Raw genomic sequence first — 26,946 nt, 5'->3', positions numbered from 1 at the left:
AACCCAGGAGAGTCTTGTTAATACCTTAGTGGTAGATAATGTTCATAGGAATGGTATTATGAAAATGTGTCCAGAAAAAAAAAAAGTATGGTTTTAGGAAAAGAGAATTGCTGGTGGGGGAAAGCATTGTGCAGCATGAAAAATAGCAGTCTCACAATAGCTAACCAGTGGGTGTTTATCATAAGCATACAGTCCAGGCAAGTGGCAGAACCCTCGGTGGGAAAGTAGTATTGACTTCATGTGCATATAACTATGGCCTGAGAAAAGTGTATGCTGTGATTACAGAACTTCAGGCTTTGTCATGCTGAGAAATACTGCTGATGCTGGGATTTGAGAAAATGGGCTTTTAAACATTGATGTGCTGTGCCTTCTTAAAAACCAAACAAAACAACAGTCAAAACTCTGGGTAGATTTAAGCAAAAGAAAGACATTTAGCACTTTTCTGAATTCTTCTTCCCCCTTTCCCACGGTTAGGGGAAATAAATAAATAATGAAAGAAACTGGAGCATTTATAATAAAATATGGTGTTCGAAAAGTAATTTACTTATCTCACTGAGAAAATTATTTTTACATTTCACGTCCATGCTCAAAGCAGTATACATTAAAATATAAACAAGCATATCTTTCCACAAATTTAGATGACATGGAAAGTAAAATCCACTATCGAATAAGCATCAGCAGTGGTAAGTTTGAATTATAATTGAGGCAAGAGTGACTTTATGAAGCTTGACTGCTGCAAGCATATAAAAGCTGCTTATGTGTGGGTAGCCAAATACAGCATGCACACTGATGGTTGTGGTGTCATTAAAGGCCAGTTTACTTCAAAATAATGTGGTCGATTCATCCATAAATCCAATCTGATATCCATTATTACATGTGTCATTTTCCTTGTTTCTCACCTAGCAGTGTTTCAGCTTTTAAATGCTCCCCTCATTCTTCTTCCAGATTCCCTTTCAGTCTCCAGCAATGATGCCAGTCCTCCCGCTTCAGTAACATCACTTCAGCCTCACATGATCGGTGCACAGAGCTCCCCGGGCCCCAAGCGCCCTGGCAACACTCTGAGAAAATGGCTTACCAGTCCTGTGAGGCGTCTTAGCAGTGGAAAAGCAGATGGGCATGTCAAAAAACTGGCCCACAAGCATAAGAAGAGTAGAGAGGTTCGTAAAAGTGCCGATGCGGGCTCCCAGAAGGACTCTGATGATAGTGCAGCAACCCCACAAGATGAAACTGTTGAAGAGGTAAGTGTTCAGGGCAGCTTCCCGAGACTTGGGTTTATGTTCTTCAAAGATCTAAATGTTGTCAGGTGACTGTTGTCTCCTCAATGGACTGTCCAGCACTTGAGCAAAGTGGCATGTGCCATGTGCTCATTCTTGATGACTGCTGTACCCTGCATAAGGACTGTGCCAGGCAATTTGTGCCCTTCTGCACTGAGTGTTCATAAAGCTCTGTGGAGAAGGATCTCTAGTTGAGAAAGAGAAATGGGAGAATAAAAAGTTGTTCTTTGGCTTTGCCGTCTTACCCCACTCAGGGAAGCAGCTTTGTAAGTAAAGGTGCTTCATGTTCTGGGAATTATTAGGTCATTCTGTGTTTCCTTTCCTTTTGTTGTTGATGAATCAGGGAAAATACAGGGAGAGCTGCTTAACTGCTTAAAGCTGTTAGGCAGTTGAGCAAGAGTTAGAGCACAGAAAAATTACTGGCCCTTCAAATCAAAAGGTAGTTACCACAATGGCAGTTTTCATTGGAGGGAAGGAAATTGTAAACTATTCCACGTATTGTCATCAAGGACATTTACTGAAGGTTTCTTTTCCTCCCACAAACATGTGCCTATCCTTCTAAGCCTGGAACTCATGTATGAGCAAACCATGCCTCTGGTTAGTTGCAGACAGAGCCAAATTCTCTTCTGTTACAGAACTGTGTTTGAGGCTGAAATGAATGTCATCCTTACTGCTGCCAAGGCCACAGCCACTTGCATGCTATACAGTTACTCCCTTTTATCAGGCTTGAATCTCACTAATGGTTTTGGTAGTTATCATACCAAAAACATTGCAGTCTCAGATGCCCAGTTAATTGTTTAGTACTTTTTTTTCCTTGCTCCCTATGTAGTTTGCTGCAATCCTGGACCATCAGTGAAGTTACAAATAAATGTAAGGAAAAAAAATCCTAGAGACTTGACAGTGTGGCAAATTGGGATATGAGGTCTGGGAAGAATTATTGGCCTCTGTCCTTGAATGTCAAGCTGCAGAAAGAGACCCTCTGTGATGCAGTTTTAGCATTATTTTGGCAGTATCCATTATTCTGCAGTTCTGTGAGTAAGGGAAAACCTAAGGCCTTTTTTTCTTTTCTGCCTTACAGTCAGGAAAAAACATTAACCGTCTATGCTATCTTCTTGTAAAGATAGTTGCATTATCCTGCGAGATCTGTTACATTAAACTTTGGCTAATTGAAATCGTAGTTCCTTGTATAATTGGAAGGACTGTCTTTTAACGCAACTGTAAAAATTATGCAAGCAGTCTGCTCTCACTACTTTACAGGGGAGGGGGCAGAAAGGATAATTGACAAAATACTTCATGTTGTAATGGGTTTTTTTAATACCCTTTAGAAGTCTTGTCCAAGTTAGAAGAATGTGGCTCTTTACAGAACTGAACTTGGAAAGCAAACACTTTCCTGTAGTAAATTTCAGGCTGAATGGCTTGCTCTCAGTATCTTAATCCATCTGCTTGTACCAAACACTGAAAACTACCTTTGGCGTCTGGTTTTCCCCCCTAGGTTGAGAAGTAGCATTGTGTGTGTAAGATCATCTTGATTTGTTGGAAGAGGGGTGAATCTACAGAACAGACATGTGTAAGACAAGCTTGTAATAACAAGCTTTGTGCTGTTGATGAGGTAACAGAGCTCAAATGTCTTGATTTTATTTACAGAGAGGCCGGAATGAGGGGCTGAGCAGTGGCACTCTCTCCAAGTCATCCTCTTCAGGAATGCAGAGCTGTGGAGAGGAGGAAGGCGAAGAGGGAGCAGATGCTGTACCACTTCCTCCTCCAATGGCAATTCAGCAACACAGTCTTCTCCAGCCCGACTCACAGGATGACAAGGTAGGAGGGGGAATCAGAGAAGGCTTTGCATGTTGAGATAACCTTTTGCACAAATCTGTCTTCTGTTTCCAATTGTCTCTGTAATGGACGTAATACAACTTTATGGTAGACGGAAGGACTCACTTAGGCTACTTCAAACAGTAAGAGGGTCTCCTGTGGAAAGCGTGTGAATTAAATGCTTCTCTATTTTTCCTGCACAAGCATGGAGTTGTTTCTACTAGCACTTTAAATGTGGAAATGGGCTGCTTTGCGTGTGTGCAGGCGTGTTTACATCCGATTGACTGTTGCCATATTTAATGATTAGAATGTCATTGGTTTATAATTGTACCTTTGGGTACTGAGGTTAAAATTCTATGTGCAAATAAAGTTTATCTGGAGAAATTAACAGTTGTACATAACATTTTTAGATCATAGGCTATTCACGAAGCCCTACTGTTTCGGATAACCTCAGTTTAGGGAAAAAAAATTCCTGTGTACATGCCTTAGCAGAAGGAGCTGTTCACATCAACTATAAGTTGTTTTTTGTCATCTTGGGGTTTTTTAACTTCTTTTTTTGGGTGCCTAAGAAACAGGTGTACTAAGAAGTTAATATCCAAATAAGGCTAATAATTATTGTGGTTCAACCCCAATTAGCTGGCAAATAAGCCTCACACAGCCACTCACTCACTCCCTTGCCCCAGAGTAATAGGAGAGAGAGAAGAGTAATAGTGAGAGTGCTGGTGGGTTGAGATAAAGACAGTTTAATAGGTAAAGCAAAAGCCACGCACACAAGCAAAGTAAAACAAGGAATCATTCACTGCTTCTCGTTGTCAGTCAGGTGTTCAGCCATCCCCAGGAAAGCAGGGCTCCATCATGCATAATGGTTACTTGGGAAGACAAACGCCATCACAGCGAGTGTCCCCCTTTCTTCTTCTTCCCTCAGCTTTATATGCTGAACATCACATCATATGGTATGGGATATCCCATTCGTCAGTTGGGGTCAGTTGTCCTGGCTGTGTTGCCTCCCAGCTTCTTGTGAGCCCCCAGCCTGTTTGCTGGTGCGGTGGGGTGAGGAGCAGAAAAGCCTTGGCTCTGTGTAAGCACTGCTTAGCAATAACAGAAACATCCCTGTGTTATCAGTACTGTTTCCAGGACAAATCCAAACCATAGCCCCATACTAGCTACTATGAAGAAATTTAACTCTGCCCCAGCCAAAACCAGCACATAATCCAGCTGGTTTTTATAAACAATGGCATGTTACAATTGAGGGTAAAAATTTTGCATCAGTAGTGCAATTCTGGATGCAGGTAGCAACTGCGTGAAGGAGGTCTTGCTTGCATATGATCTGTTTTTCTTAAATGTTATGATATTCGTATGTTGAGATGGGTTATTTCAATTTTCAACCTGGATCAGATGTTTAGGGGATGAATATCAAGCCTGGAAATAGAGGGGTTTAGAATGTAAATAGTCTGGACTTGTGCAGCGAATGCACACATCACTTCCCATTTTGCTGCTTAAAATTCTTAACCTTTGTAGTCTATAACACTGAATATTGTTAGTGAATTTTGTGGCTGGTTACTCACTGTTCTCAGTGATGCAGATGCTGTTGATAACCTTGGCTGATTTATTTATTTCTGTCCCTGTGTTTCTTTTAAAAACATTGCCTTTCAGTGGGGATCCCACTCATTCCTGAAGCTATCATTTGTAGGATCAGAATGGCTGGTTCCCATGCTCTATGTGTATTTAATTCCTACATGTTTTCTGAATTGAAAAAGTGTAATATGGGAGTTGGGGAGTTAATATGTTGGGAAATATTCCTGAAACACAAGAAGCAAAAATAGGACAGCTTCTAGACCTGAGAAAATATTTTAATCACTAGAAAATAATAATCTCAGTTTGAGGGTTAGAAATAGAATAAAAGTCATGTTGGTCAAAATATGTTACAGTTCCTGCTGATAAGCTGCCATTTGTGCATGTCCCTTATTAAAGAAAAAACAACATGCAAGCCTTGTATAAAGTTCTTCAGATAAAAATGGATCTTACTTATATAGGTCTCTTTACACAGCGCAACAGTTATGTGAAGGAATACGCTTGTAAGTTAGTGTCCGCTCACTTTTGTATTTCTGGTGCAAGGTTAGACCCTTAACGAAGTAAGGGTCTTTGAGCAGCTTTCAATCCCCAGTAATTTGACTTTCACTTCTTAAAAGGTTAATGTGCACTGTCTGCAGCAAAAACAGCTTTTAAAGTAGCTTAAACTGCATCTTAGACAAGACTTCTGAGAAGATAAAATTTGATAAAGTTAATATTACACCATAATTTTTCAAAACATATTACTAATGCTGCTTCTGTCGTACACTGGTTTTATGTAATATCTGTCCTACTGCATGGTGGGAGGCAAAGAAGTCCCCTCATGTGGCATCCTGGGAGGTTGTGAATGCCTCCCTGAAGTCCGCACACCAAGACATACCACCAATTTCCAGTACCTAAAGCAAATGCTTTATTGGAACACAGAAGTGAGAATCCAAAGCAAAGTTTTACCCAGCAGAAGTCAGTTGGCTCTTTTGATGGAGTTGCTGATTAATAAAAAGCTTGCAAACAAATTCCCAGTTGTCTGCCTTCTGGGTGGAGTCATCCTTCACATTCCTGCCACGCTCCGTGGTTTCTTGGGTTGCTCAGCTCCCCTGGATCCCAAGGAATGTCGTCTCCTTTCTGTGACCTCAGAGGTTTGGCTTCCATCTGTGCCTCGCTGCAAAGATTTCTCCCTCTCAGCGCTCCTGGTCTACACTCCATGCTGAAAACTCTCTGCTTGCTGGGTTTCTCCCTGCCTGCCCAGCGTGCTGTGGATTCCAGCAGCATCTTATACCTGAATATGCTCAGTTGCTCTCTCCACCTTTCCTTGTTTTGTGGGTTTATTCTGTTCCCAGAATACATCATTAGGAAGCTCAGCAGGCTGACTTCATCTAAGCAGCTCCTTCTTTTTCAGATATGTGATATAACCACATGAACTGAAAAGCAACCAGTCCTGAAGTTTTACCAGCAGTCACACCCCATATACTCCCTTAGAGCAGTAACAGAGAGAAGGGAGCTTGACCAGAGTGTGATTCCAGCGCTTACAGTGTTTTGTAAGGCTAAGCTGAGCTCCGTATCCAAAGTGAAAACTGGCATACAAGCACAGCTTTGGAAAAGCTGGCCAACAGTCAGATGTCAGGAGCATACAGTTGCCTAAAAGATAGGCTGGCTATGGGATTGCTCAGGTTTTGGTGTGCATGCAACATCATGTGCTAGGTCACGCTGAGTTGTCTGGTATCACTACATAACCTAGCCATTTTCTCCCCTAAGAGCTCATCTGCACAGTATTCATTCTGCCTTCAGTAGAATCATTGCACACTTCATGGATTTGCATTTGGTGGCAGTTTACAAGTTGTTTGCATTAATTTTTGGATAAGCAGTATTAAAGTCAGTTATGCTAATATGAAACTAATTATTTTTGCTTTTTTGTTTTCTCTTTTTGTAAACTCTGATGCAGCATTATGTTGACTTGTGTTCTGTCTCTGCTTTGGCTCAGTTCCCGTATCTTTCCATTTAAAGTTGTCTGTATTTCCTTTGCTTACCCAACCCCTGTTTTCCTTTCCAAATAAGGCAAATATGAGACAAACTATCTAAAACCTGCTTTTTTTTTTTGTTGTTGTTGTATTGACTTACAGGGAGCCTCGTTACACCCATGCTTGATTTGAGCAGAACCTCTTGTGTTAAATCATTACATGTGCCATTTTTTTTGTCCAGTTTGTTGGAAACCTTTGCAGGACAGCTTACCCTGTGCTACATGATGTTCACTGTGCTGTTTGTAATATGAAGTCAGGTTCATATTACACCCTGTTTCCACTTTCCAGTTATTCAGTAATAAATGTAATATGCAAACTCTGTTTGCAAATTACTGAGGCTGAATTTAATGGCCCTCTCCCAGAATCCTTTACTGTGAACACCTTTTACCTTCAGTTGTATCTATAAGCTGGCATTTTATAGCTTGTGAGGCCAGAGATCATCTGTGCTCTACACATACCATTGGGGAAAATGGATGGCACAAGGAATGGTGAGCTCAATTTCCCCTCTGGGCAATATACCCAAGCTCCTTTAGAAAAGTAAATGCCCCTGAGTTACTGGTGTATTTTTTCTTAGCTTAATGATGCTTTCTCCTTTATTTTGAGTCATCTTGGTTCCTGTTACTGTTCTGCAGTTGTTGTTTTGTTTAACAAGCAATAAAATGTTAACAAACTGTTGTCCACTGGGTTGGCTCAGGCAATTTTTGTAGCTATTTATCAGGCATTATCATAATGAGCAAGATGAAGGATATTTCCTTGACTTCTATTGCATGTAGGAACAAGAGTTTTTATCCCAGCATTTAACTTTTGGGGGGTTACTTAAAATTTCCAGTGCCAGTTGCCCAAGTTGAAATGAATGATCCTGGTATTATATTACACTGACAGTTATTGTCAGGTACTTTGTCTGACACAGAAGTGAAGGAAATCTCTTAATACTTGAGCAAGTACCAGGCTAACTCTGAGATTCTTCTTCCTTTGTGTCATTACACAGACATCTTCTCGGTTATTGGTGCGGCCAACCAGCTCTGAGACACCCAGTGCAGCAGAACTAGTCAGTGCAATTGAAGAGCTCGTCAAAAGTAAAATGGTGAGGCTGACTGGCAGATGCATGTCTTTAAAGAAGTTGTGTCTTCAAGTCCCTACTTGCTATTCAAAGAAAAGCTACATACATTTAAATTGTAAAACTTGATGCCTGTTTCAAAAGTCACTTTCTGGGATTATGTTTTGTGCACCCTCTTTTGTAAAAGCACTTACTGAATAGGTAAATGGTTTTGTAGAGATGCAAATAGTAATAAATGAGAGGGAGAAGAGTAACGGAAAATATATGCTGTATTAGTAGAAATTCAACACAGTTGTTTGTAAAAGGGAACATTGGTAGTCTGTATGTCTTTCAGGCAGCCTAGCAGTGGATATAATTTAATGATCCATGCATACCGTCCCTGGTGGAGATGTTCTCATTTCACAGTTATAGCCAAGGGTCAGCTTCCCCTGGTTTGTGAGCTAGTCATATCATTATTGGGTTTTTACTTTTTGTACAGAAAGAAAAAAGATTACGGCTGAACCCCACCCTGGTGAAGTAACTGTATCTTGCGTTAAAGGCTGTATCACATGCAAGGAAAATGTGATGCATAATTGTAGCTTAACCCAAGATAATGGGCTTGAATTAAACAAGTCCAGTAAATGCTTTGTAGAAGCTTGTTCGTATTATTTCTCCCATGGCTTCTCCATCTGTTACACAAATAGAAATCCGTGGAGTCCATGCAAGGGGAAAAGTGTATCTGGCAGAAGAGACAAGGACTCTTTCCTAGGATCTGGACTGTCATGAAGCTTAAAAGCAGCATTGACAGTGTAGAAGCTATTTTCTTCACAAAGTCAGTATTTTGGTTAGTTAATGTGATAAACAAAATGTCTGACAAAGAATGCCACTTCTGTTGTGTTAAAAAATGCAAGATCCAAATAATCTCCTTTAAAAATGTCCTACTTATTATTGAAAGTAACTTCCATGTGCCGGAAGTATGACAAATATAATTTAATCCCTAGCAATAAGCACACATCTGTGTAGCTTCCACTACAGAAGTGCATACACCTTGAACAGGGTAGTCTGCTTTTAGCCCTTGCTGCACAAACCAACTGAACTGTCTTCTTTTCTTGTGAAGGAAAGACTGACATAGCTCAAATGTGCTTTCTACAAGATCAGGTTATCTGTCATGGAAAGCCAAGCTGTTGGCTGGCTTCCTAGAAGCTTGAGACCTCTTTTGCCAAGATACATTATTACAATAATTGATCTCACATAGGTTCCCATATACAGCTGCATGTAAATGTGTCTTGTGAACAAAGGGGAAATAAATCAGTCTTGATGTCTGTTTTGAACACCTTCTCAGGCCCTGGAGGACCGTCCAAGTTCCTTGTTGGTAGATCAAGGTGACAGCAGCAGTCCATCCTTCAACCCTTCAGATAACTCCCTTCTCTCCTCTTCATCACCCATAGATGAGATGGAAGAAAGGAAATCCAGCTCCTTAAAAAGACGACAGTAAGACCACATTTTTGCTTCATTTTTCACCATGTTTTGAAGAGAGAAAGGAACTATTAAAAAAATGTCCATTTTGAGGTAGCAGTAGAAGCTGTTAGTCTTGAAAGCAGTAAGACTTGTGTTAGGTGTCAAGCATGTAATTACATTATACAAAGAAACACTTTTTTCTCAAACATTAGTTGCAGTTTCAATTTCCTGTGATTTTTAATCATACCTGTGACTTCTGTCACATGTCAGTCTCAGTCTTCTTCAGGAAGATGCTGATCTTTAAATGTTCAGAGGGCAATTTGGCTTCAAAAAGCTGGTCATTCCCCTTGTTCTGTTCCACCACACCCTTAATTTTTTTATGTGGTAGTAAACTGTTACCATAGTAGAACAAAAACATGCCTGATTTCAAAATCATTTAAATCTGTGGGTAGAAATAACACTTCATACACTTAAGATTCTCCAGGCCAGAGACATAATAGCGTTTTATTTTAAACAGTACTTAAATGTTTAATTTTGATGACACATGTAAGAAAACATCTGACTGTAGATAAACAGAACCAAGTCTGCTCCAGTCCCAAAGTCAAAGCATCTTGCTTAGAAAGAATGTGCATTAACTCTTCTGCTTATCATACGTATGTGACTACAAATGTGTAAAAAGTTGCCATTAATACTCTTTAAGAATGTGTTTCTTTTTTTTAATGAAATGTGTTCACCGTTTTCTTTCCATTGTAGCTATGTCTTACAGGAATTAGTGGAGACAGAGCGAGATTATGTACGAGATCTGGGTTACGTAGTTGAGGTATGATGTTTTTCGTTCTGTTGATTTTATTTTTTCTGAATGTGGTACTGACCAGTTGGGTAGTTTGAACCTCACTTCTTCTTTTTTTCCCCGCAAAACAAAACAGGAAGAAACTGAAAGTGTGAATATTTGCATTCAGTTTTTCCTCCTTGAGGCTTTTAATGTATTAGGAACATTGCATCAAATCTTATTCCCTTCTTTCTTCTGTTACTGTGTGCACCTTACAGTTCTTCTAAGGATTATAGTTATTTGTCATTCAAGATCACTACCTCTGGCCTAATGGTATCTTAGACTAGATGGTTTTATTTAGCACAGGTAAAATAAAAAAAGCATTGAGGCTCAACATGGAACAACTATCCTGGATTTGGAAAACTTGCTTCCTCTCCTACTGCTAGGCTTCTTTTAGATTTCCTAGTTTCTCCTTCTGTAAAATGAAATAACATCACACATCTCCCTTCAATCTTCAGCTACCAACAAAATGCACGTGGAAGAGTAGAGAGAATGAGCATGACTGTAAATTTTCTGCCTAACAAGGTTCAACTCATAAACTCTGTTTTAGGGAAAGGAAGATTGGCATTATGATAGTCTTATATGATTTAAAGGGTGCATTAGAAGGCTATGAACAGATGTATTTTTGTAACTAGCAAAATAATTCCTGGCAAAAATACTAGACATCAAAACATGAACTCTGCAAACTAGTGAGACAACTATATATGCACAAGAAAAGAGAAGATGGGAATATAACAGAATGTAAAAGGAAATGCGTTGCAGCCAGAATGCTTGCAAACAGAATTGATGTTAAATTTTTTTGGTGTTCAGTTTGCTCATACCACAAGTAGTAGTCCATGAGGTGCAGTCCTGTATGCAGTGCAGTTGCTTTCTTTCTCAGCACACTTTGATGTAGGGTTAGTGTGAATGACTGAAATAAGAAACGCTGAGCAAAGGAGTGCAGAAGCCAGTTTGGTGGCTCTGACATTGGCTTGGTAACAACCTTCCCTGGCAAAACCTTGCAGCTGCTTCAGACAAGAAGAAGGGCTGGTGAAGTTTTCTCTGTGCTTTGAGCCTGTTCAGGCAGGCTAAATTAGCTAGGATGGATTGACCTTTCTAGCACTGGGCAGTGACGGGTAGGCAACCTCAAGCCAGTTTGTGATATTTTGTGTCTCTGCTCTATGTTATACTATGTTGCAAAACAAGTTTTTTTGGTTTGTTTTTGTATCCCAAGCAAGCTGGTGTCATGAGCAGTTGGAACAGCTTCTGGGAAAAAGGGGATTAAAAGGTAACTCGCTTTTTAAAGTTAAATGTTCACAGTGAATTTCTTTGGACTGTTGCAGGGTTATATGGCACTTATGAAGGAAGATGGCGTACCTGATGACATGAAAGGCAAAGACAAGATTGTATTTGGAAACATTCACCAGATTTATGACTGGCACAGAGAGTACGTATAAACTTGGAAACCATCTGCTGAACAGTTCTACCTAAAAAATACTAGACTGACTTTAAGAAATCAGGGGTTTTTTTCCATGAAATATTCAGATAGAAGATAAATACAGTTGGTCTTCTGCTTTGAGTTGTAGGTACACATGTTGGTATGAAGATTTGCCTTAAACAAGGATGCTTATATAGAGCAAGTGAGAATTAGATTCTCAATTGAGAATCTGTAGTATGGATTATATTATGTAGAAGCTTGTGCATTGTTTGAGGCTTTGTTTTCAAAAATGTTTTCATGAAGAATACAGTCTAAAGAATTTGTTAGGGATTAGCATGGCAATATGAGCACCTCAGGCATTCTGACTAGGAAGGAGAAAAGTTTCAATCAATAGATGAAATTAAAGAATTCTGTTAATGAACACCAACATTTTTTCATCTTGGTATGGATTCAGTGTGTTCCTTTGGAAATCTGTATTGAAATATTACATCATTAACATTGTCATTTTGGGCATACATTAGTATCCAAAGCTGCTGCTAGGGGACACAAAGTGGATCTTGCAGTAAGACCACTTCGCCTTGCAATTAGTTACCTATTGCTATAGTGTGTGCTATCAGAAAGAAGTACTTATTCTATTTATGTTCAGCTTCTTTTTAGGAGAGTTGGAGAAGTGCCTTGAAGATCCAGAAAAACTGGGATCCCTGTTTGTTAAGCATGTAAGTGCAAATGTCACAGTAGTGGGTGAGATTCCTCCCTCTTCACCTGGGGAAGGAATTGGGAGTGCCAGAAATTCATGATGTTTAATTTTAGTGAAACAGAGTACCCTTTATAGCTTTATACGATTCCATGTTTTTCCACTTTTCGTTTATTTATTTATTAAAAGGAATGACCACGTGATACATGCAGATACTATAACGCTTTGGAAGGGAATCAGGTGAACTAATTTTCTAAAACCTAGATATCAAAATTGAGAATGCATCAGACATGCCACTAATCAATCATTTTGGTGTCTCTGTGTATAAACCCAATTTAATATCTGTTTGAGATGAGGTCTCAAGGTACTCCAAATCAGGCAAGAGAGCAGAAGGGAAACGTGCCTGCTATATATGATCGTTTGCACAAGTGTACAAAGACTGAAGACAGACTGGATTAAAGCAAATTTAATAGGTTTCAGATTTTCCCTGTGGTCTGTGTTTGAAGTTGATACCAGGGTACCAAAAGAGCATAGAACCAAATATTAATGGAACACTAACATTGGAAGCCTAATTCCTGGACTGATGATGAGGAATGAGCTGTTTCATTTCTGAGGGTTTATTAAAAAACAGGCACAAGGAGAGGGGAGAACTCTGGCACTGGTAAAATGGTAAACCTGGAGGAAGTAGCTCTCCCTGGTTTCGATAGCTGTTTTACTTTCTCCTGGTATATTTGCAACTGAGTTGTCTTTGAAAGGCACCCTTACCACTCCAGATGGAAAGGCAAGCTGTGATGCTATTACAACGTCCTCTAGCAAAACCCTGACTGTCAGCTAGAACATGACAATTCAGTTCCTGCTCTTAATCCATGTTCTCTGTCCTTTTCAATCTCCGTCTACTTCTTCCTCTTTTGCTTTCCATTTGTCTTTCACCGATCAGTACTCCATAGGTCTCTGAGCACCAAAGAATCAAAGTTAAAAAATGCTAGTGCCACCATTTCCAGGCTATGTTACCTACGTCACCATTCAAACTTCAGTAGGACAGTTAATACTAACTACAAGACTTGAGAGGTTTCTCCTAATTACTCTGTGCACCTAAACAGGAAGGGGTCATTATTCTAATATATTAGAATCATATTAATCATATTATTAAAATAAAATAAAAAATATTCTACTTCTAATACTCCATCCATTGCTTTTGCTAGAGGAAAACTATTTTCATACTTAATTTTATTGTGGGACCTACTGAGCTATCATCTCTAAATACCTGTTGTTCAGGAGTATTTATAATTGTGGCAATTTTTCACTTGTGTTAGCTTTCTAAAATCATAATGATATTCACAAATAAATGTGTTTTAAATCTGTAATTTCTGCATATGTAGCTGCTTCTTTTCCTCAAAAGGACCTTTTTAAGTTCATGCTTCTGAACAGCTGCACTTCTTAAAATAATACTCCATTTCAATCTGGCATGTTTTTTGTTCTTGATGGTAATGTATCATTCTGTATCTTTGTTCCTTTAGGAGAGAAGGTTGCACATGTACATAGTTTACTGCCAAAACAAACCAAAGTCTGAGCACATTGTCTCAGAATACATTGATACGTTTTTTGAGGTAAGTTCCTGAGAAAGAACATATGTAAGGTGAAGGGTGTGTACAAATCATAAGTGTTACCAGGTCTGTTGACCAAGACAGAAACAACCGAAGAAAAAAGGGCAGTGCAAATCGTTGTTACTGTTTTAAATGATAATTCCCTGCCATTTCTGTTCTGATTTCTCAAGTCTGATACAGATGGGTTAATCTCTACCTCCTAGACATGGGTTCATCTCTACAGGAAGAAACAAAGGTTAGGTAGAAGATACTTATCAGTAGAGTCTCAGCTTTACAAGCCCTAGTCCAGGAAGTTCATGGTGGTAATTCTGGACAAGCGAAGATAGCTGTCAGAAATAGACTATATTAAAACCTGTGACTGAAAAATTACATTTCACCATAGTTTTTCAAAAAAGACGTGGAAGATGCTTGGAAAGGGGAGTACTTTGGAAAAAAAGCTGATACAGATACAAGGAAGGACTCCAGCTTTTACTAGCTGAAAATTAAATTCTGCTCTGCGTTTTACCAGTTTCTTCTGTCAGCCATTAATACTGATATATCCTGCTGTGTTTCTAGCTCAACAAAACAAAGTTGTTTCTAACTGAACAAACAAAACATGTTTGTTTTGCAACCCTCAGGATCTAAAGCAACGCCTGGGACACAGACTTCAGCTCACGGACTTGCTAATAAAACCTGTCCAGAGAATTATGAAATACCAGCTGTTACTAAAGGTAAAGTGATGTTGAGGTGAATGATTTAATGTATGTGTTAACAGATACGCTTTCGGTTTTAAATATTGCTGATGCTTTTCCACCTTCCTGCAGAACCCAGATTTGTAAGCAATGTCATGTGATTATTTTATATTTAAATATAAAAAATGCAGTAAACAGCTTGGGCAGAATTCTGCATTCTCTTTTTAACTGTTAAAAGACCAATGACCTCAAGCCAGTGACATGGAAGTGTTTAGAATTTGTACCAATGTCATATGAAGGGGAGAGGGATCTCCCAGCTGTTTTCAGATGTAAATATGATATGAGTTGCTGGGATTCATCCCAACTTTTCCATTTACTTCTGCAACCATTTTAATGTCATGTAAATGCTTACTGAAGAGCAATCCTGTATATCGCAGAGGTCATTGCCTTAACACGTTGTTGTATGAGATAAATCAAAACAGTGAATAAATCTTAAAAAATAAGAGGGAGAAACCACCACAGCAAGAAACTTTAAAAAGAAAATATTTCTTTGTGTCTTCTGCAGACTGTCATTCTCTGACAGAAGATAGCAAATTCAGATTTTCTAAGCTTTCTCTCTTCTGATTAATGAGAAAAGTATTAATATTGTTGTTTGGTTTTTTTTTTCCTTTTTCAGGACTTCCTCAAATATTCTAAAAAAGCTAATCTTGACACAACAGAACTAGAGGTACTTTTGACACGTTTTCTGTTAGTGATTTGAATGCTCTTTACTTTGAACTTCTCTTGTTTTGACAATCACTTTCATTTTTGATCTTCTTGAGAATGTGATTCTAAGTGTTTACTTTTCACATTTCTCTTCTAAAGCAACCATAGCAAATGAAACTATTTTATGCTGCTAACTCATTTGGAAAATAAAGTTTTGACTTTTTATTTGTCTTGAACAGAGAGCTGTAGAGGTCATGTGTATAGTACCAAAACGGTGTAATGACATGATGAATGTTGGCCGCCTGCAAGGATTTGATGTAAGTTGGCTAGGATTTTGCTTTGAGTTCTTGTCAGGTTCTTCAGGAATTAACGATTAATGTTGTTGGGAGAAGTGAAATAGGATGCTCCATCACTGTCTGGTTACCTGGGGCAAAAAGCAGTGAGCAAAAAATCAAGTCTTAGCCCTGCCAGGGACTTTTTCCTGGGAAACTTTACCTGTTGTGTCAGTCACACTAGGTAAGTCCATCTACAAAATCTAGCATTATAGTTCCCTTATTGACTAATGACTTGCAAAATAGTGAAGTAATCAGTTACCAGCAAGTGAGCCTATCAGACTTCAGTAATGTAGACAAAGGAGGAGTTACTAAGGTCAGTAAAGCACCTGAGGCAACTATAGCCTTTCTCCTTGTTTTGCTAAGTCTAGAAGAAATGGAAATTAGCTATCAAAGCAGTATGCATCAGCCAGACTATAGTCACGTGTTCTAGTTTCAAAGCCCTTTCTGCTCTGTGATGCAAATATAGACTTGAATTCTTCCTCTTTTTGGCACCCCGGAAGACACTGGAAGAACATAGGAGTTACTGTGGGAGTTGTTGAGAAAAGAGAGATGAAAGCCTTAGTGTTACAGCCTCCAACTGCAGTTTGAATCGAAAAGAGTAGAGTGGTGAAGTGGATTTTTTTCTCCTTGATGATTGTTTTTTGAGAAAGGGCACAAGAATATCTTGTGGTAGGAGGAGCAATGAATATGTAATGGTCAGTAACAGTCAAGAAATTGGGAAATATACAAAGCTATTTCAGCATGAGCATCTGCTCAAAAAGGTTGGTTGGGGAAAGAAATTAAGAACTGCACTAAATGTGTTTCTGCTTCCCTCTGTGTTTAGGGTAAAATTGTAGCCCAGGGTAAGCTCCTGCTCCAGGACACATTCTTGGTTACAGACCAGGACACGGGACTTCTGCCACGCTGCAAGGAGAGACGGGTCTTCCTGTTTGAGCAGATTGTCATTTTCAGTGAGCTGCTAGATAAAAAGAAAGGTTTCTCCATGCCCGGATTCTTGTTTAAAAACAGTATCAAGGTAATTGTTGTGTGTGAGTCTTTTTGTCCCCTGCACAAACTCCGCTAAGGTAACACTGATTCAGTGAGATGTCACTAGTGACATCTAGATGTGCAATCATAAAGCACAGGGAGGTGTCCATCATTTCTTGAAATTATATCCTACTGAATTTGTGCTCACTCTGATGATAAATAGAAGTCTTTGGATCCCAGTATTCTGATGCTTCCCAGGTGAAGCATACCAAAACAGATGTTCCTGTACAAAGGTGGACAAGCATTCACAGTTTAATCTTCAGCTCTGTGCTGTATGTACACCACATTGCAAAGTCATCGCAAATAAAGATAACTCTTTACATATTCCTTCTTTTGAGTTTTGGCTGAAATCAGTCCAAATGTGTAGGTAACATTTATAAGTAGTGTCACCTTCTTAGACATGTCAGCTCGTTCTCAAACAAAAAGCATCTACCCCCACTTCAAGCTTTCCCTGAAACAAAGACTGATGATACTAGGGCCCACCAGCCCTCTTCATGAAGCGTTTTGGGTGGACTGTGCTTCTCTTAATTCACCTCAGTGCTACTGCTGCCAGCTGAGCACCCTGTTTAGTGCTGGCTGAACAGCCTGTTCAAGGCATTGCTGTATCGGCAGCAGAAACCTTTGGCATGGGCCAGTGGTAAAGCTCCATATAGCAAATTCAGCATTTTAAATAACACGTAGGGAGAGTGAGAGACAGTGGAGAATATTGGGCCATAGTGACCAGATGAAGATTGTTCAGGCGTAGTGTTTTAGTAAATGTACAGTAATCCTTAGTATAGTGTAATCCTTCATTTTGTGGTATTATTTTACTGAAAGAAAGGAGTGGTCACCATTTGAAGATCTGACTCTGAGCTCCTAAGTAAGATATTGTAGAGGTATATTTCTCATAAAATACATGAAGTAAATTCTCTTTTTTTCCATGAAGGTGAGTTGCCTTTCCCTGGAGGAAAATGTGGACAGCGATCCATGTAAATTTGCACTAACATCAAGAACGGGCGATGTCACGGAGACCTTTATTTTGCATTCTGCTAGTCCAGGAGTCCGCCAGTTATGGATCCATGAAATTAACCAAATTTTGGAAAACCAGCGCAACTTTTTAAATGGTAAATGCTTTCTTTTCACCGAAAGTTCATAATTGAATGACTTTTCTCTCATCTGTTATTTCTTGGCTTCGGAATGTTTCGCAAGTTTCCTTTCTCCTGAGCTAATACAGAACAGTTGGGGAATATGTGCTGCATTTCTGCCTCGGAACAGATGCTAGCATTTATTATAAGAGTGGTAGTCTGCATTTACATGGTGTTCTCTTGGTGAAATTTTCCAAATGTTTTGTAGGAGTGAGTCAAGATTGGCATCATCCATTGAGGTGGAGAGCTTGTGTACCTCTTTTAAGCAAATGCGAGCCTTTAAAGGCTAAACCCAAGTGGAATTTTAAGCGTCTAGTCAGAATGTTTTGTTTGTGTTATTTTGGTGTCCATTGTTATGTCATACTGTGGCAACAACATTCAGATTCTGCAGGAGAAAAGTAGAAGATGATCATGTCTGCTGTGATACCAGAAGTTTCTTGCTGTATTTTTGTATCCATCAGTTGTTGCCCCAATGTAGATTTTTTTAAAGAGTTGTAATGGGTGGAACAACAAGCTGAGAATTTGGAGTCACACCTGGTTTTTCCCAACTTAGCTGCTGACTGACAGTGTGATCCTAGAGGAAGACATTTCTCCCTGGTTTCAGATTTTTTACCTTTAAAAGAACAGGTCATGAAGGTGTGATGTAGAAAAGTCACTTGAGGTCTATGACATGACCAGCATTGCTAAGGAAATTTGTCTTGGTTTAACAGCACTCCCATTCTGCCAGTAAACATGTCTGTTTTAAACTGTTCCTGTTCCCTTTCCTGCCCTCCTTTCCCTGATCACGTCTCCTCCCACCCCCACTGCAGCCTTGACGTCCCCAATCGAGTACCAGAGGAACCACAGCAGTGGTGGAGGTGGCAGCGGCAGCAGCAGCGCTAACAGCAGCGGCCCCAGCAGCTGTAGTGGCGTTCCCAGCTCCAGCCGTAGCCGGCCATCCCGGATCCCCCAGCCTGTCAGACACCATTCCCCAGTCCTGGTCTCCTCTGCAGCCTCGGCCCAAGCAGAGGCAGACAAGATGTCAGGTATGTCCATTCACAATCTCTCCCTGCCACACTACAACACCTCCTTAGAAACTGGTCTGAGCCAGCCAGACAGGCACCCTCCCCATGCAGAACCGGATGGTCATCAGAAAGACGCTGAGCAGATTCCCAAGATGAAAGTCATTGAAAGTCCCAGGAAGACAGCGGGAAACATTTCTGGCTCATCTGACGGAGCCCAGAAAGACTTACGTGGAAGCTCAGAGGACAGTCGATCAAGAAACAGCATAGGATCACTGACGCTTGGGAAGCCAAGGCCAGGAGCCATCTCACCAATGAACTCTCCTCTCTCCACGACTTTCCCTTCTCCTTTTGGCAAAGAAACCTTTCCACCCAGCAGCCCCTTGCAGAAGGGCTCCTTTTGGAGCTCCATCCCAGCATCCCCTGCCAGCCGCCCTGGCTCCTTCACTTTCCCTGGGGACAATGACTCCCTCCAGCGGCAGGTTCACCGCCACTCTTCACACAGCAAGGACACAGACCGCATGAGCACATGCTCCTCGACCAGCGAGCAGTCAGTTCACTCCACCCAGAGTAATGGGGTAAGAGCGGAGCACCTCTGTCCTGCAAGCTCTTCTAAAACCTTCCTATGCTTTCTGTGCGTTACCATCACTCTTCGTACTAACTTCTGGCTCTCCGGTGCTGTACTACTCTGAAATAATCAACTGAATATCTTCTGCACATTAAAAGAACAAAATTGTCTGCCTCTCTGTGTATGTATACGTACAAACGTGGGTATGTACACAGACACAAAAGCGACTGCTAACAATAGATGCAATTTCTGCCTCTGCTGAAAACATAGATCACTGGGCTGATACTTTACTAACTTGCTCTCCTTGCTTTTTTCGTCTCTAATTTGAAGGCACATAATTAACATGCTGAAGCGTGGCAGCCAGAGCACCTTGGGGTATGCATTGCGGCCAGCACTTAAATCTGACTTCAGGATTTTGGCAGATTGCCTTGGGGCTTTTTTCCCTTTCACGCATAAATCCGCCACCATTGTCCTGTTGAGTTTTAACTTCGTGGAGACATCTACAGTACGTTCCCTGGGCTGCTTGGTTTTATTTTTCATAATTTTATTTCCCCCTCCCCTCCTCAGCCTTAGCTGATGTGCAGCATTCTAAGTCCTGTGTCGGATCAAGGAAGCTTCCTGCAAACCACTCAGAATAGGCCAACAAAAGATAGCTAAAATAATCCTCCTTCTACTACAACCAAAACAAATAGTGGCTCCACTGTTCTGCATTGTAAGAAGAACTGGTTTAGAGCATCTGGAGTTTCAACCTTTAGTATACACTTTGTGTGTTTGTGCGGAAAGCTGGCGTGTCAACAGAATCCACATTCTCTGTAATAACGTCCACCAGGAAGCGCAACACAGCAATCACGGGCAAGTGCAACTATAAAGCAAAACTTTCAGGGCACTTGCCGTGGATGGGGTAGGCAGGCTATGGTGCCATTCCCTTTAAACTCGCATTTGATTGTTCTCTCACTAAGTGTTGTGTTCAGGAATGTTTGTTTTTCCACTCTCTCACCAATAATATGCAGTACCGGTTTTGCAAATCACCTAACTTGCCAGACCTTTTGTAAATGCATGCATTTCTTTGTAGAACTGTTTAACACACAGAGCTTTCTTGACTTCTTAGTTCTTACACTTTTATAATAGCTACAGAAAAAAAAAATTATGCTTTGCATGTAACGTATTTTTTATCCTGATCTTCCTTCAGCTTTTGATTTGATTTAGCTGTGTCTTGTGTTTATCCTCAGTCTAGTAAAATGTGATGATAATATAATATCTGGGGTAACTTGAGTATTTTGCAATTACTGCGCAGTACGTAGTATCAAGATGGTGGTGCTTTTTATATTCAGAGAAGTTTTGCGTATTATTAATTGATGTCATTCCATTAAAAAAAAAGAGAGGGAGAGACAGGATGGCACTGCATGCCTTCTGCTTCATAGCTACGTTTGTTTTAGTTTGGTGATTGAGATGGGTTCTAATTCTTCATTTATAGCCTCATTTCTATGCCGTGCTTTAGCAGGATTTCATACCACATTCAACAAGCCAGGGAAAATGGGTTCTGAGGTTTTATTTTGGCTTAACCATTTGTATATGTGTATTTACATGCACATATGGTTACGGTTGGTTGCTTAGGATAAGTAACTTCTAAGAAGGAGAAAAAGGAACTGGTTTTGCTAGTGTTTCAGGAATATGGGAGTGATTTTTTTAGATTTTGGTTGCAAATACTTCTCCAATCCCATAACTGAGGTCAGTGATGACCAGCAGAACTTGCAGTAGAAAAACATTAACTGTGCAAGAATAATTACTTCCTTGCAAGGCAAACAAAAAGGCTATCTTTCTGTGGAGAGAATAAATTCAGACACATTGACAAGAACGTTTGACATTTAGTAGTTACCAGACACTTGTTTATTTAACAGATTTTACCATCCTTGTTGAAAATAAGAAATATCCAGAGTTTAGTATGACCCTTCAAGACTTAACTATTAAAAAGAAGTGTTATGTTACAGGAAGGTCAGTCCTGCAGTTGCACAAATTCTGCTACATGCTAAGTCTAAAAGAATGAGTTTGAAGAAAAGCAGCTTTCTCTGAATAGAGTTGTAGCTAAAAGAATCTAGCAAGTTGTAACCTTAATTTAAACAATGACTGAAAATGAGACTGGCTTTTTGGTTCTACTGTTCCTGGTTTGCCTGAGTCATGGGAGGGGCTTGCTAACACAAAAGACCATGCAGAAAGTCTTGTAAGCCAGACAAAATGAGTTTTCTTACTGGAAATACAGCATCTGGAATTGACATAAATACCTTTTAGTAAAAATACAATTCAGGATGAGATCCTTCACTCTGTGGTAGCATTTGCTTCATCATCCTAACAGCGGAAAAAAGACAGGATGGACTTGAATCACCCACTTGAATAAAATAGTCCAGCTAGAATAAAATGTACAGACTCACTGGAAACCCAAGCATCAATGTACTGAGCATGCTATGAATGAATATTCTGAGACTGTTGCTTTCCAAATGTCTTGGTTTCTCAGCCAAAGCACATGAGCCAAAGCTCATGGGGAAGCACAGGCACTGAGAGATGGAGTGACCTGTTCAAGGCCATTAGCAGATTGGAAGAGAACTTGGTTTTCAGGGCTCCCAGTGTACCATGCTGTCCACTGACTCCTGCTGCATCTCCTCAATCCTGAGGGGAGAAATATTTGAGTTTTGAGAATCCTGTTTTTAATCCTCTGTGCCAAGCTTTCCACTCACTGCTAGCACATATGTGGTGCTAACACATGGTTATGTAAGTGATAGTAGTCTCCAGCTACAGCTGGGTACTGATTACCCTTTTTCAACTCAGCTACTAGTAGGCAATAGTGAGCCCTCATTAGTAGTGACCTGACAGTTTGAAGTAAAAGCAAAGACGAAAGACAGGTGCACGCACACATACATACCTCATGCCACATCATTAATAGGCCATCCATTTTGGTTTTAAGTTCTTTCAGGAAGGAAATAACTTTAGGGAATAGGTGCTAGGAAAGACTAGATGTATTTTTTGTCATTGGAATTTCCAGTGTTTATGAGGTAATGATTATGATTTTGAAGCTGCACCTCTAAGACCGTGAAAAACTGTCCTGCATTCTGTGCTATAGTTTTGTTGCCTGATAAAGATGTGAGAATTGGTGTCTGAGCTTGAAAGGAAGACATCTATGTATCTCAGTTGAGATCTATCTATAAACTGACTCTTGGTTAAAGGAAGTAATCTTGAGTAAAAGCAACTGCAGCAGCTGTATATGAAGGTATTCAAAGTTCAAACTAATTTGCACAAGATAAATAGATGCAAGCAGCTTTAAAACAGAAATCACAGATCTTTTTTTTGACTACAGCTTAAGTTATGTGGACTATGCAGGTAATGTAGCAGGCCAAGAACAGCCTGTCTTCTCCATGAACTTTAAACTTGATTCTTTTTCCCCCCCCCCTTCTTTCTTTCTGCTTCCAATTGACGCTTGCAGAGTGAAAGTAGCAGCAGTAGCAATATCTCCACCATGCTGGTGACACACGATTACACGGCAGTGAAGGAGGATGAGATAAATGTCTACCAAGGAGAGGTCGTGCAGATTCTAGCCAGCAACCAACAGAACATGTTTTTGGTGTTCAGAGCCGCCACTGATCAGTGCCCCGCCGCCGAGGGCTGGATTCCCGGCTATGTCTTGGGGCATACCAGTGCAGTCATCATTGACAACCCTGATGGAACCATCAAGTGAGTGCCTGGGTGTGTGGAGAAGGGGAGGGAGAAGAAAAACTTCCTATTTAGACAAGGCTTTGAACGTTTTAAATCAAAAGTTGGTGTGATCTTTGAGAAATAAATGAATATCAAGCAGAATGAGTGCTTGACAGATCCCTTAGCGAACTTGAAATACAAGCAAGTAAGAAGGGGCCTAGAAGCACATAATCTTTATGAAAAAGCTGTAGTAATGCAGTCTTCTGGGAAAACATGATGAAAGAATACATGATCTAAGAGCAGCAAATTTTTCTGGTTTGTTTAATAGAATGAGTTACTAGGCTAGACACCTTTGTTTAGGAAGACAGTCAGGGCATGTTTGTTCCAAGTGAAATGAATTTTAGAGTTCCTAGATCTCTGCTTTGAGCTACAAATCTATTGAAAATGACAGGTGGTGCTAGAAAGATCTCTCTCAGATCTACAATGGGAGAAATTATGTCAAAGTTCTTAGCACTAAAGGTTTATGTAAAGGGATTTCATACTGATCATTGCTTAGTTTGATTGAGTTCGTATTTTCACACAGAAAGTTTACCATTTGAGCAAGAAATGGTATTTTTTAGCAAGAGGCAATTTTAGCAAGAGACTAATTTTACTAGCTTGCTTACAATTTTAACTATGGGTTGCATGTCTTGTGGAATAAGTCATGTATTCCATTTCAGTATACATCGAGACAGTAAGGTAACATTTTGACATACTTTTCCAATGCCATTTGAAACTAGAGAGTATAGCACATAAACTAGAGTTGAAAAATTTCATCAAAGTTTAATCTTTTGTATTCAGGAAGTCAACGTCTTGGCACACAGCACTCCGTTTAAGGAAGAAATCTGAGAAAAAAGATAAAGACGGCAAAAGGGAAGGCAAGCTAGAAAACGGTTACCGCAAATCCCGAGAAGGACTTGCCAACAAGGTTTCTGTAAAGGTAAGTGTTATAAAGACATAGTCATTTCCAAAAGAAATTGTGTTGGGATATCTTTAGAAGTAGCTTCTCTCAGAATTTCACATGAAGGAACTGGAGGCAACAGTGGTTTGGAAACAGGAAGATAGAATCTCTGAGCCTGCAAGCATAATATAGCATAAGGATAGTGCAGAAAGAGTAGAGCATGCAGAAATTCTGGTATTCAGATGTTTCTTAGATCTTTGTGGGCACAGTAACTTCAATCCATCACTGTGCTTTGCTTTCTACCATTCTTTAAGTTGTTATATGGTTATCAGGACATTAATTCTTTAATTTTTCCTTTCCAGCTTCTCAACCCCAATTACATTTATGATGGTAAGTTGCTTTAACTTTTGAAAGTTGTAATAAATATAATTTGATTAAAACATTATTCTCTATATTTAAATTTGCTTGATATAAATTTTGTTGGGAACTGAGTGGTTTCTATCAAAATATATGTAGGCACTTTCTGGATAAGCGAGACAGTTAATGCAATTAACTCATACTTATTTTTTAAGATGCAAGGAACACATTTTTGGTCACAAGTCCAAAACAACATAAAACACAAGGACCATATGCCATGTTATATATGCAGACTGTATGGAAGTTGGGACTTGCTGAGTTTGCAAAATAACAAGGCCAGGGAGTAGGAGCTGCATCAGTTTTAATCTTGCCCCCTAGGGAATATTTAGGACCTCTCCAGTGCAGAGGCTGATCGGGACAAAGATAGTGGCCTTCTGGAGTCAGAACCAAACTGGGTTTTATCTTAATACACAGAGCCAAACTTCTTGAGTTCCTCCTGTAAAAAAGGGAAACCACTACCATGTGTCATTGAATGAGTGAGGTGGTTTGTGTTCCCTTTTGCAACCTTAGCTGGATATAATTATAGCCTAAAGATATAAGTATAGTTGAGCACATCCTTAAATATTTTTCACTCCAGGGTTTCCTCAGCTTACCATACACAGGGTGTTTTGTTCACCACAGTAGGCTTCAAGTTTTTCTGTGGCACAGCAGTAGTGTTGTGTCCAAGTTCATGTGGAGAACACTTTGCCAGCCCTGCAGAACCCCAGCAAACCATAGGTGTGCTTCAAGGGTGAAGGGATAGATACACCCTGGAAATCTAAAGTACTGTTCTGCTTTGTGTAATAGAAACAAGAGAGTGCAAGGAATAGAAAAGCAAATTTATGAACTTCGGTTGACCTAATGCCATTCATTTTATTTTTCCAGTTCCCCCAGAGTTTATAATACCATTGAGTGAGGTGACATGTGAGACAGGAGAGACCATCGTGCTTAGGTGTAAAGTCTGTGGTCGCCCCAAGGCTTCAGTTACTTGGAAGGGTCCTGATCATAACACACTGAGCAATGACGGTCATCACAGCATTTTGTACAGGTACAGTAATTTGTGTAATGTTCAATAGGAACTGCTGAAGCTGTTTTATATTCTATTTGCATCCTTGGTTCAGGATAGCTTTTGGATTTGAGGCATAAAGATACGGTTGCCCTCAGAAATATTTTGCAGGTGAGATTTTCTGGAAATGTTGTGTAACTTCTGTGTATGGCTGGCATACCCAAATGTCATATTCTGTTGATCTTTAAAAACAAAAGAAAATCCAGCTGATATTTCTGATTAGCTATCACAGAAGCCGTTGTGGTTCTGTCACACTGACCTACTGCTTGAACCAGAACAGTATGCTGTCACATGCCAGTGCTGTGAAATGCCATCCTGTCAGTTCCTTATTTCCATTAGTAGCATGCCATCATTTTTGAGGAAGATGACTGCTTTCAGATCACACTACAGTGTTTTGCAGAGGAAAGCCTCTGGTTCTTACTGATGTGGCAATGTCTTCACTGTTGAAACACAGAAATCAACATATTTTGTTTGTCCAAAGAGAGATAGGGGCTGGAAAATAAGAAATAGTAACAGTGTCAATCTAAATTTGTCTATACCTTAAGGTCTGTAAAATGAATATAAAGTTAATGGATGCCATTGTGTTTCCCAGTGACTTAGGAGAGGCTTCACTGAAAATCATTGGCGTCACTGCAGAAGACGATGGTATCTATACATGTATAGCTGCAAACGATATGGGTTCGGTTTCATCTTCTGCCAGTCTACGAGTTTTAGGTAGGCATGTCTCTTGCTTCTTTTTAACCTTTGGGGTTTTTTTAAGTCTGGTATCCATAGTATAGGAAAAAGAAAACCCCAGCTCTTAGGCATCACTGTTAAAGGAATATTATAATAAACCTTTTTACCTGTGACATATTGCTTGTTTCAGAAGTGTTGTGGTTTAAGCCCAGGCCGTAAGTTAGAACCACGCAGTCTACTTCCCTCCCTCCCCCTTTCTTCCCCCTGCTCCTGGAGGGACAGGGAGGAGAATCGAAAGAATGCAACTCCCACGGGCTGAGATAAGAACAGTTTAATAACTAAGGTATAACACAAATCACTACTGCTACCACTAATAGTAATAATGATAAAGGAAATAACAGGGAAGAGAATACAACCGCTCACCACCCACCAACCGATACCGATACCTCACCCCCCACCCAGCAGTGATCTAGCCCTTCCGGGTTACTCCCAGTTACATCCCAGGCATGACGTGCTGTGGTATGGAATACCTCTTTGGCTAGTTTGGGTCAGGTGTCCTGTCTCTGCTTCCTCCCGGCTTCCCCTCCTCCCTGGCAGAGCATGAGACTCACAAAGTCCTTGGTCAGGGTAAACATTTGAGCAGCAACTGAAAACATCGGCTTTGTCAGTGCTGTTCCCAAGGCTGAAAGTCAAAAACACAGCACTGCACCAGCTACTAAGAAGGAGAAAAAATGACTGCTACTGCTGAACCCAGGACAAGAAGGAACAGAAGCACTTTTAGGATGTAACTAATTAGAGGTTCATACAGACAAGATGCCTACAATATTCCCTGGAAAGTAGAGCTTTTTGGGGTTTTTTTTCAGCTGATTACTGATCTCAGCTGATTTAGCTGATACACTAATCACTCTTTTTGTTTCCCCAGTGGCAGGTATATTATTGATAATGAGACATAATGTAAGATACCTATTCTTTTTGCTGTTTCTTCCAACGTGCCAAGGTTACTCCTGCTTGTACAGACAGTTCCTACTTCACCTGAATTACTTCCACTAT

The 26,946-nt window shown here is 40.1% G+C and overlaps 1 protein-coding gene across 1 annotated transcript in view; it reads left to right on the top strand.

The window, feature by feature from the left end:
• Window positions 1-26,946, top strand: part of TRIO (trio Rho guanine nucleotide exchange factor) — a 250,363-nt gene that overhangs the window by 218,764 nt on the left and 4,653 nt on the right. Inside the window, exons 35-53 of the mRNA XM_080611553.1 lie at window positions 946-1,238; window positions 2,919-3,089; window positions 7,659-7,754; window positions 9,049-9,197; window positions 9,918-9,984; window positions 11,316-11,419; window positions 12,057-12,126; window positions 13,622-13,711; window positions 14,326-14,418; window positions 15,056-15,106; window positions 15,324-15,401; window positions 16,243-16,434; window positions 17,371-17,548; window positions 18,379-19,148; window positions 22,611-22,858; window positions 23,660-23,798; window positions 24,122-24,149; window positions 25,041-25,203; window positions 25,814-25,935. Of these exons, the coding sequence (XP_080467679.1) occupies window positions 946-1,238; window positions 2,919-3,089; window positions 7,659-7,754; window positions 9,049-9,197; window positions 9,918-9,984; window positions 11,316-11,419; window positions 12,057-12,126; window positions 13,622-13,711; window positions 14,326-14,418; window positions 15,056-15,106; window positions 15,324-15,401; window positions 16,243-16,434; window positions 17,371-17,548; window positions 18,379-19,148; window positions 22,611-22,858; window positions 23,660-23,798; window positions 24,122-24,149; window positions 25,041-25,203; window positions 25,814-25,935 (3,102 nt within the window). The remainder of the gene's footprint in view (window positions 1-945; window positions 1,239-2,918; window positions 3,090-7,658; window positions 7,755-9,048; window positions 9,198-9,917; window positions 9,985-11,315; window positions 11,420-12,056; window positions 12,127-13,621; window positions 13,712-14,325; window positions 14,419-15,055; window positions 15,107-15,323; window positions 15,402-16,242; window positions 16,435-17,370; window positions 17,549-18,378; window positions 19,149-22,610; window positions 22,859-23,659; window positions 23,799-24,121; window positions 24,150-25,040; window positions 25,204-25,813; window positions 25,936-26,946) is intronic.

Source organism: Psittacula echo (genome assembly GCF_963264785.1).
Source record: "Psittacula echo genome assembly, chromosome: 2".
Lineage (NCBI taxonomy): Eukaryota > Metazoa > Chordata > Aves > Psittaciformes > Psittacidae > Psittacula > Psittacula echo.
The sequence above is the reverse complement of the archived record's forward strand: the minus strand, read 5'-3'. Positions and strand labels throughout refer to the sequence as shown.